Source organism: Limulus polyphemus, unplaced genomic scaffold, assembly GCF_000517525.1.
Source record: "Limulus polyphemus unplaced genomic scaffold, Limulus_polyphemus-2.1.2 Scaffold1849, whole genome shotgun sequence".
Classification (NCBI taxonomy): Eukaryota; Metazoa; Arthropoda; class Merostomata; order Xiphosura; family Limulidae; genus Limulus; species Limulus polyphemus.
Window position 1 is genome coordinate 80,440 of NW_013667459.1, and position 9,812 is coordinate 90,251.

General features: G+C 29.7%; 1 protein-coding gene across 1 annotated transcript in view; it reads left to right on the top strand.

Annotated features, from left to right (window-relative positions):
• The window catches only part of LOC106465149 (U4/U6 small nuclear ribonucleoprotein Prp3-like), a 65,767-nt gene that overhangs the window by 48,909 nt on the left and 7,046 nt on the right, over window positions 1-9,812 (top strand). The window contains exons 13-17 of the mRNA XM_013925348.2: window positions 1,550-1,693; window positions 2,461-2,560; window positions 3,575-3,688; window positions 5,651-5,769; window positions 8,322-8,402. Of these exons, the coding sequence (XP_013780802.1) occupies window positions 1,550-1,693; window positions 2,461-2,560; window positions 3,575-3,688; window positions 5,651-5,769; window positions 8,322-8,402 (558 nt within the window). The remainder of the gene's footprint in view (window positions 1-1,549; window positions 1,694-2,460; window positions 2,561-3,574; window positions 3,689-5,650; window positions 5,770-8,321; window positions 8,403-9,812) is intronic.

Below are 9,812 nucleotides of genomic sequence, written 5' to 3' on the forward strand. Positions count from 1 at the left end.
CTTTGACTTCAGCTGCACCTGGTTAGTCCAACCTCTCTTTTAACACTTACCAGAATTTGACTTTTGTTGTTCCCAAACGTCATTTTATCAAAATTAACTACACACTTCCTTGGTAATAAGTAGTTCATTCCTAGTATGCATTGGTCTTCAATGTCAGCCAAGTATACTTTGTGTCTGTCCTTTAAGCCCATGAGCTCAATAGTTACCCACACTGGTCCCCACAACCTTGAATAATGTCCTGTCACACCACAGAGCTTCTCTATGGCTTCTGGTACTCCTTTGTGATCTAGCAGCTTGATACTCACAAGGGTTTGCTGAGATGCAGAATCTATGACAAAGTTGCACCTTTGGCGATCCAGCTTTCCAGTCACGTAGACACTATATGTGCTTGCCATTTTAAACTTAGCTGTTGGGACTTTCACAACAGCAGCTTCAAACTGCTCTCATTAAATTTGGTAAGTGGACCACTGCATTCAATTTTAAAATTTCATTAATTAATACTTGTTACATGCATTTTTACCACTGGCAGGGATTGCACCATGATACCGAGCTCTGTGAGGTGTACAAATTTCTGTTGTGGATGTGGCAAAGTTTTTAGGACTTCTCTTTGACAATAAAACTGACTTCTACTTCATACATTAAATAGTTTCAACTCAAATATATATATATGGGCACTGAACATTTTCCATTCCTTAGTGGATGGATAGGTGTTCTATGCTGAAGATTGATTGTGCCCTGATATACGGGTACTCTTGTCTATACTGCAGGGATTCTGCATTGACGATGTTGGACACTATGCATCATCAGGGGTTTCAGATCTACACAAGCCTTCATATTTGGGCAAAAGTTGACTGAACTGGGTCTAACGTTTGATGATGTTGCTAAAACTAATGCTCAACACCCCTCCCCACACCCCCATGTTATCATCCTTTGCTGTGATCTTTCATTGAGTCACGTGAAGAAGTCAAATACTCTTGACGTGGGGTTGGCAACAATGTACAAACTTTTTGAGTTAAAGCATACTGTTATTGTTTGTGTAGGAATTGGAGAGAGGAAGTTCTCCTTGCAAGACTCTGCAGTGGCTATAGTTTTCTTACCGAAATGTCTATGCCCCCCCCCAAAAAAAACACAATCACCCTGGAGAGTGTCATCACTGCCTATGACACTGTCCAGTGTTGAAAATCCAACTATTGTTGACTACTATAGCAACTGCCCAAAAGTAAAATATCGGCAACTGTGACTTGAGTGCCACACACTAGGTGATCAGTTCCTTGTAAAAGAAAACAATGTAATCATACTTAACTTTTTTTAAACCTTCCAGAGATATGTGTGTGTGTATATATTTATATATTATTTTTTAATTATTCCAGTAATTGAATTATTTCATACTTGTGAGCTCTCCTTTTTATCATCATTATCTAATAGTTATAAGCATCATGAAAATGTCACTGAAGGTGTACTATTTTTATTTTCATCAGTATTCAACAAAATATATATATATACATTCAAGTGTAAAATATTAAAATGAAAAGTTTTCTGTTATTTCTAGCTGATCCCATGAAACCCACTCATTTGCCTGTATATCTTACTAAGAAGGAGAGGAAGAAGCTAAGGAGACAGAACAGGAGAGAAGCTTGGAAGGAAAAACAGGAGAAAATACGTATTGGATTAGAACCTCCACCAGAACCAAAAGGTTAAATAACTATGGCTTGATGTTATGATAAAAATACACTTAAAACTGTAAAAGTATTCTTTTGCCCATAAACTTTCTATTTCTTAATTAAGAGCATTGATCTTATTTGATCTTGGACATAGAAACGTGGTTCTTATGTAGATTAAGTTACTTTGGTATTCATATAATTTAGAAAGATATAAATGAAAAAATGCAAGTAATGATTTAAGCATTACATAGTTCACAAGAATCTTGTTTTGGGACTAAAAAGATTTTTTTGTATTAGCTTTAAATGTGTAGATTTCATAATTTTAATGTTAATGGTAATTAAAAGTAAAGATATTTTTATTTGCTTAGTAAATATTTATGCAAAGAAAACTCAAATGTGCAGTTTGTTTTATTCATTTGCCAGTCATACTTTTCAGTATTTATTTATAAATATTATGATTCAACTAATAGAGGTTATGATAGAATATTGAATATGCTGTTTAGAAGCACTTATTTTTTATTCCAATTTTTTTAACAAGTTTCTTTTTTGGAATCATTAATGAAATTTGTATAGATTGTATTAGTATGCTTTCTTAATATGATAAACCTTTGTAAACTGTCAGAAAATTGAAATATTTGGAGCACTCTTAAACTCGTCATGACATGTATATACATGTTAAAACATATATATAACTGAGATTTTTTATGTAATTAGAAAAAATAGTAGGTAATTGTGCAAATAAATTTGTTTTGTATTGTGGTAGAAATTAAAAGTTATATATGTATTTTAAACTTTATAGTAAGATTATCCAATTTGATGAGAGTATTGGGAACACAGGCAGTTCAGGACCCCACAAAGATTGAACAACATGTGAGAGAACAAATGGCTAAACGTCAAAAGTGAGTTTTTGACATTGTTTTTAACTTAATGAAAAGTTTGTATATGAAAAATTATGATATATTTGAGAGGAATTTTTTAAACTTGCTTTATGTATGATTGAAAATATCATTTGTTAAAATGATATTAGACAATTACATTGCTGGCTTGGTAAGTAGCTATCATAAGCACTGCAAACAACCAAGATATTATAGTAGATGAATAATATAAATAGTAACATCACTAATACATATATTGTAAGTTCTATAGAATACAGAGCGTTAGGCTTCCTGTTATACGTTATTATATCTTTATATTAATTTGAATATTATCAAATGAACCATGTGGGTTTCAATGTTTTTCTGTGTTTTGTACTTAAAGTCCAGTATGTATATACAACTAATTTTTATTACTAGTTTACAAATTGCCCTCTAGTGATATGACTGTATGTACACTCATTCAATTTCTTTTGAAAAACAAAAATAACAAAGTTAAAACAAGTCTGTGACAGTAACTATATTAAGAGACTTAAATAGTTCATGTATATTACTTTATGTTTAATCAAAGAAACTGTTAGTTTGTTTGTGCTTTTAGCTAAGAGATGGAAAATAGTGTTTCATGCCAATGTTTTAAACTAAATTATAAGAATGTATTTATATTTTATCATTGTACAAAAAATAGGTGTAACATGCTGTATATCATCATTTCACTTACTTTTCCAGTATACACATACATTTATATTTTGAAAATACTATTACAGATTGTTTTCTTCCAATATATGTGACTTCAAGGCTAATCAAAAAGTCTCACTGAAGATCAGTTAGCTTCATATTAAAAACAATTACAGTTCAAAGTTGTAATTTATACTTATTTTCACTATTACCAAAAGTCTATCTATATATATGTATATATCAATTACAGTCAGTTAATACTGAAAATTTATTATTATTATTGCTACATTTATTGAAACTAGTTTATACAAAAATACCTTCAAAAAAGTTCACATGTTACAGTTTCTGCACTTGTTCTTAATATAGAGCCCATGAAGAAGCTAATGCAGCCAGAAAACTAACTGTGGAACAGCGAAGAGAAAAAAAAGTAAAAAAACTGAAAGAAGATACCAGCCTTGGAGTGCATGTTACTGTCTATAGGTCAGCATTTCATATTAACCTGTACACATTAACATCTTTTACAATTTGAGCAATAGTCAAATATTTAACCTGTTCAGTCTAAAACACTACTACTCTGCTGACTTAGAACAGATAAAATAACCAACACTACCATGTAGCATATTATTTATATTTTATTGTTGCTGTAGATTACCTTAGATTGAGCATTATTAATTTGTTTGGAAAAAACTTCCTTTAATTTAAACACTGATGTCAACCACTTTGTTTCCAGTAGACACAACACAGATAGACTGTTATGTACCTTTGTTCTTAAAAATCAAATAAACCTTCTGTTTCTAGCTACATTTTAAAGAACTTTGGTGGATACCATCATATTCTATAGTCTATTGTTACTATGGGCCAACTGTCATAAAGAGAATGAATAATAACAGTTTTGAATATGTGATCGGTTCAAAGGTGGTATAAGGTCCTCACATTATTTGGTGGAGCATAAAAGTCATCTAGATTTTTAACATAATATGATACCCAAAATGTTCTTTACATGATGTATTTGTCATTTTGACGTATGAATGTCACAAAACATCTCTTTAAAAACTGTTTAATAAAGTAAAATATATTTTTAAGTTTAACCATTGTTTAGAATAAAAAGGAATGAAGTTATTAATAAAGCTATTTGATTTTAAAATATGAATGATAATTTATTTTAATGTCAGATCTTGGGAGCACCACAAAACTTCAACAAACTGTAAACTTATTTAGCTAACATTTTTGTATTGGATATTTAATAGTTGCTATCTTTTAATATCTGTTTCTGTAGTTATATTAGTATAATTTTGTTCTTTTTTCCAAAACCTTTTTGTTGTTGTTATTTTTATAGATAACCCTGTGTATATCAGAATTTTGTAATGTATAAGATATGTTACTATCATTTTATATTTTTTTATTTTATTGTCTTTTGACTCATAGACTAATGGCTATCTATCAAATGTCTTGTTAGCTCAAGGGGTTTGGTATGGGATGATAATCACCTCTTTCTGATTGTTTATATTCATTAATTTGGTTTATTCCTTTCTAACTTTTGCTGTTTTTGGAATGATGTAAAATATAATTAAACAGTGTGTTTAAGCTTTAACAGTATCATTATCATGTATAACCATCCACTACCTTGAATTTGACATTTAATGCAATTCCCATGAAATGTAATTAATATACTTTACCTTTTTCAATCTACTATTAGATGATTTTAAAACAAATTAATTATGAACTACCTATTTGAAGTTAAAATATAAGAACAGGTTTCAGCTTAGTATAAAGTAATTTACATTGAGTAGAATAAAAAAATATGAGGTTCCCCTGTACGTTTTTGTGATTTAAAATATTATTTAGAGCTCAGTAACTGCCTGTCAAAACTTATTTTGTACTGCAGAAAGTATGATTGAACAACCAGCAAAATACAGGTATTTAAAGTAAATTTTCTTTGAAAGTAGCAGTTAGTCTTTTCTGGTTTTAAGAGGCTTAAATTTTGCTGTGCAAATCTGAACCAAAACATTGCTTTTAAGGCCAATTAACTAACGTATTAAGTCAGTATCTAAGTTATATTTTAAGTTAGCTAAATCTGTAACAGCAGTTGTTGCAATAAGTCTAAATTGAGTGCTAAAATAAGTTTAGTTGGAATAAGTTAGATGTACTAGAAATTTTCTTTAAAAATTGTGGCCATTTTATGTGCAGTGAATTACATAGCTATGAAAAAAAAAGTAACATGACTTTGAAATTATTTAAGTATCATGAAGATGAACCATCTTTGTGACAATTGGAATTTTTAACTTGTAAAAATACATCCTCTACATTAGTTTGTAGCAAATATTTTAATTTCAGCCATGTAAATAATTCTAGTCTTACCCAAACACTTTTTATTTTTTGTAATAAGTTGAATGTATTTGCACTAGATATAATTTTGTTTTACTTGTTTCTTATCCTCACTAGGATTTTAAACCTAACCAATCCAGCCAAGAAATTCAAAGTGGAAATGAATTCCAATCAGTTGTTCATGACAGGCTGTGTAGTTTTGTACAGAAATGTTAATGTTGTTGTAGTAGAAGGAGGTAAGAAGAAATACTGCCTTTTAAAGTTAAGTGTGCATATAAGTTGTACCTTAGAGCGTGTCTATATAACATAGGGGAAACTTATGAAATTTTGCTACATTATTTACTCTTATTTTTTTAATACCTGTTATGATACCCTAAAATATACTTAGGATTGTTTTTATTTCCAAAATTTTCCTTTATATTGTGTTGAACCTAAACTTGTATTGTTTATTTTATACAGAATTAATCTATAAACTCAATGATTCTCAGTTAGTAAAAGCAAAAAATATTTAACATGTTGCAAAAGTTTTTTAATTACTTATACATATAAATTTTGATTGTTTAGTGTTAGTGATGATGAACATTATGCAGTTGGAAGACAACATCAAAGAAACTATGAATCTGTAGAAACTAAAGAAATTATATATATTGGTGTGTGTGTGGAAAAAGAGTTTCTAGGTTTTTCGAATATAAAGATACTCTCATGTCATAAAACTGATTGTATTTGATGCTTTTAACCTTCTCTCCATGAAAATTTTTTTCTGCACATGTCACAATGTTTTAGCGAGATACATTCAAAATCTAATTAAGCTACTTTTCATGGTATACCAATAAATAGAGAATAAAAATGTAGCTAATAATCCATAATTTAATAGAATATATGTTTGAAGTTCTTAATTTTATAAGGCAATATTTGAAAAATCCCGAATTTCTCCTAGTGGGAGAATTGTGACATTTTCTCTCTAGGCATCCCCTCTTCTCTATTTATTTACCACCCCTTCAAGAAGTACGGAATTTAAATTACTTAGTAGAATATCATCATTGCTCAGGCAAAGCATAGTTTGTATAGCCTTCAATCTTATATAGCTACAGAAATAGTAGACAATCAAGACCCCTCTTGACACGCCCACCTGTCACATCCTCTCTTTCAGAAATTGACAGTAGTTCTCTCTGAAGTTCAATGCTATATTATTTATAACCAATAGAAAGTCAAGGTTTTAATCTATCAAATGATGTATGATATTATTTTGTTTTCCATACAGAGAATTGTCAATTTTGCTTTCTGTTCATACTTTTTTTCCCACAGGAAGCACAAAAGATGAATTTTTAATGGCTCTTGTTACATAGTTAGAAAGTCAGAGAAATTGTGAAAGTTATAGAACATTATCTGTTTTTTGCATGTTATTATTCTGTGTTCTTTGGTGCAATATTTAATCAAATAACATTAGTATAGAAAATAGGGCTAAATGTTGTTAACAGTCAACAGCAAAAAAAAGAAGAACCATGTAAGTACTTTATTTCTTGCTTTTCATGCGTATTCTTTACTTATTATTACAAAAGTAAATAGAATTTAAAAAAATAGTAAACTTTTTAGATTAGTTAATATGAAATAAATAATTATACAATGAAAATTTTTCACAAGGTATTCTCGTGAGTAACTCATGTGTGATGTAATTTGATAGCGTAACATGAGCTGCACGCTTACTAAGTGATTTACAACTTATAATGGTGCAAATAGTAGTTAGACACAATTCAAAGGGCAATGAAACAATAAAATTTAAGTATAAATAGATGTATACTGTTTACGAGTTTAAAGTTATTTAGGATAAACAAATGTAGTTTTTTGTTAGATTTTGAAGTCATTCTATTAAGAAAAATTAGGTAATTTAGGTTTATTTATATTTTTTTGGTGGTTACGAAGTCAGTCAAACTGACCAACCTTGTGTAGAGTTATGGTAGAAAAAATAACAGATAATTGAGATAGAATATAAAGTTGTACTGAGAAAAAACGTTTGAAATTTACTGAGAAGGTTTTAGGGATTATGCAAATTAAATTTAAGGGGTTTGAGATGAGGAAAATTATTTTAATCTTGACGTGGAAATTACTTTGCACTCGGACTAGTAAAAATGATACTGTATATATTTATGGACAGATCTTTATTAAAAAATTCAATAAAAAATCTTGTTTTTTTTGTGCAAAAGGCTTGTAATGTTCACTAAAAGTCTGCCATATTTTGCGAAGATATACCTACTGTGTCAAAATTTATAGTATAGAAACTATAATGAGTACAAAATGGTTATGAGGTAGGTCAAATCAGCTGACCTCATAGCAAGTGAGTTAATATCAAATGAAGAAAAAATATAAAACATATTTTTTAAATGAATCGTTCAGGCTAGTAAGCTTGATACACTGTGGCAAATCCCTGTTTATTTTTTACTTGCTTTTGAGCAATAAAAACTATGTGCAAAGAATCATTTATAATAGGTTTGGTATAGAATATATCAATTAATAAATAACTTATCCAAATTTTGATTGTGTTGTACTTACTCCCTGGTGGTCATAATGAGAAATTTCATTTATTTACACAGGAAATAAACTTTTGTTATTAATTATTGAAGTGAGGTTAAAATTACAATTGATGGAAAAGATTTAAAACAGTTGACAATTTGGGCCATATTACTAGCTCTATTTTTGCCATGAAGAGCTTATGTCTTAATTTTTCATGAATATTTTAATATATGCACAATTATAATTTTTAATGTATACTTACATTAATATGTATTTTTAGGACCTAAACAACAGAAAAAGTTCAAACAACTGATGATGCATAGGATAAAGTGGAATGAAGAACAAGCAACAAAAGATGGAAGTAAGGAGATTTAGAGAATCAAAAATTCTGTACTGGTTTACATATTTAAAAAAATTAAATGGCTGTTTTTGGTTGACAGGTATTTATATAATAACATTAATTATCTGTTTGTATGTGTTTCACATAACTCCTCTCAAACTGCTGGTTGCACCAACTTCTAAATGTTACCAAACAAATCATCTCAGTTCCAAGGTTTGCACAAATGTAAACGTTTTCACTCCACATCTTGAGGAACTTGAGGATTTCCTGAAAACCCCTTCTACTAAACTGCTGGACTCACAAACTTCTAAATGGTGCTAAACCAATTGTCTCAGCCATGAGATTTCCACAAAGGTAAAATTTTTCACCCATCTCCTTAGGGAACCCGGGTGTTTTGCAAAAAACTTTTACGTGTATTCCTCAAAAGTAAACTCCAAGTTTGATATTGCTTAACATTAAAGTATGTAAATATTAGTAGTTCAAGCATTAAATTTGCAATATAGCAGCCCTGTAAGAGTGACAAACAAATTTTCTCAGCCCCAAGGTTTGCACAAAGGTAACATTTTTGACCCAACCCCTTAGTAGTTCAGTCATTAAATTTTCATTATAGGAGCCTTATAAATGTTGGCTATAGGGCCAAAAGTGTGCTGAATGGAGCTGAATGAATCGTCTTGGGCCCCGAGGTTTGCACAAAGGTAAAAATTTTCACCCAACCCCTTAAGGAATCTGGGTGTTTTGTAAAAGCGGACCCCAAATTTGTCATTGAAATTATAGCAAGTAAATAAGTAGGCCTACTAATTACCATTAGTAACTTGGTGAAAGAAATTAAATTTGCATTATATAGCAGCAATGATCATTAAACTAAAAAAGTGCAAAATAGTAGTTATAGCATTAAATTTGTATCATAGTTGCCCTGTTAATGCTAATTTAATATATTATTAATTATGCATATAAGAGGATCAAAGTGCACATGTCATGACTTTTTGTTGACAAAGTTACATTCAAAATTGAATGAAACAATTTTATTGTTTACCCTATGTTTACGGGTCACAGGTCAAAGCCATATCATTGCATTTGTAGACTCACATTCACAATTTTATTGAACTACTACTTTCTAAATGTATGTGAATAAGTTTGGTATCAAATTGTAGATTATAATTCAAATTTTAGTATTATACATTAGCTAATTTTGTAATTTAAAAGTAAATATTAAAAAAATTCCTAAATATCCATTTTTGTGTGTCACATTGGTATGTTGAATGCAGCATTGGTTCAAATTAGATACTTGGGATGTCCAAATACAATGTCTGTAGTTTCTTACGAATTAGGAACTCAAAGTACCAATATTGACTTGCTAGAATATAAAATAAGAACCTCCTATCTTTTCTATTTGCTTAAATATTTAGGAATTTTTTTAATATTTACTTTTAA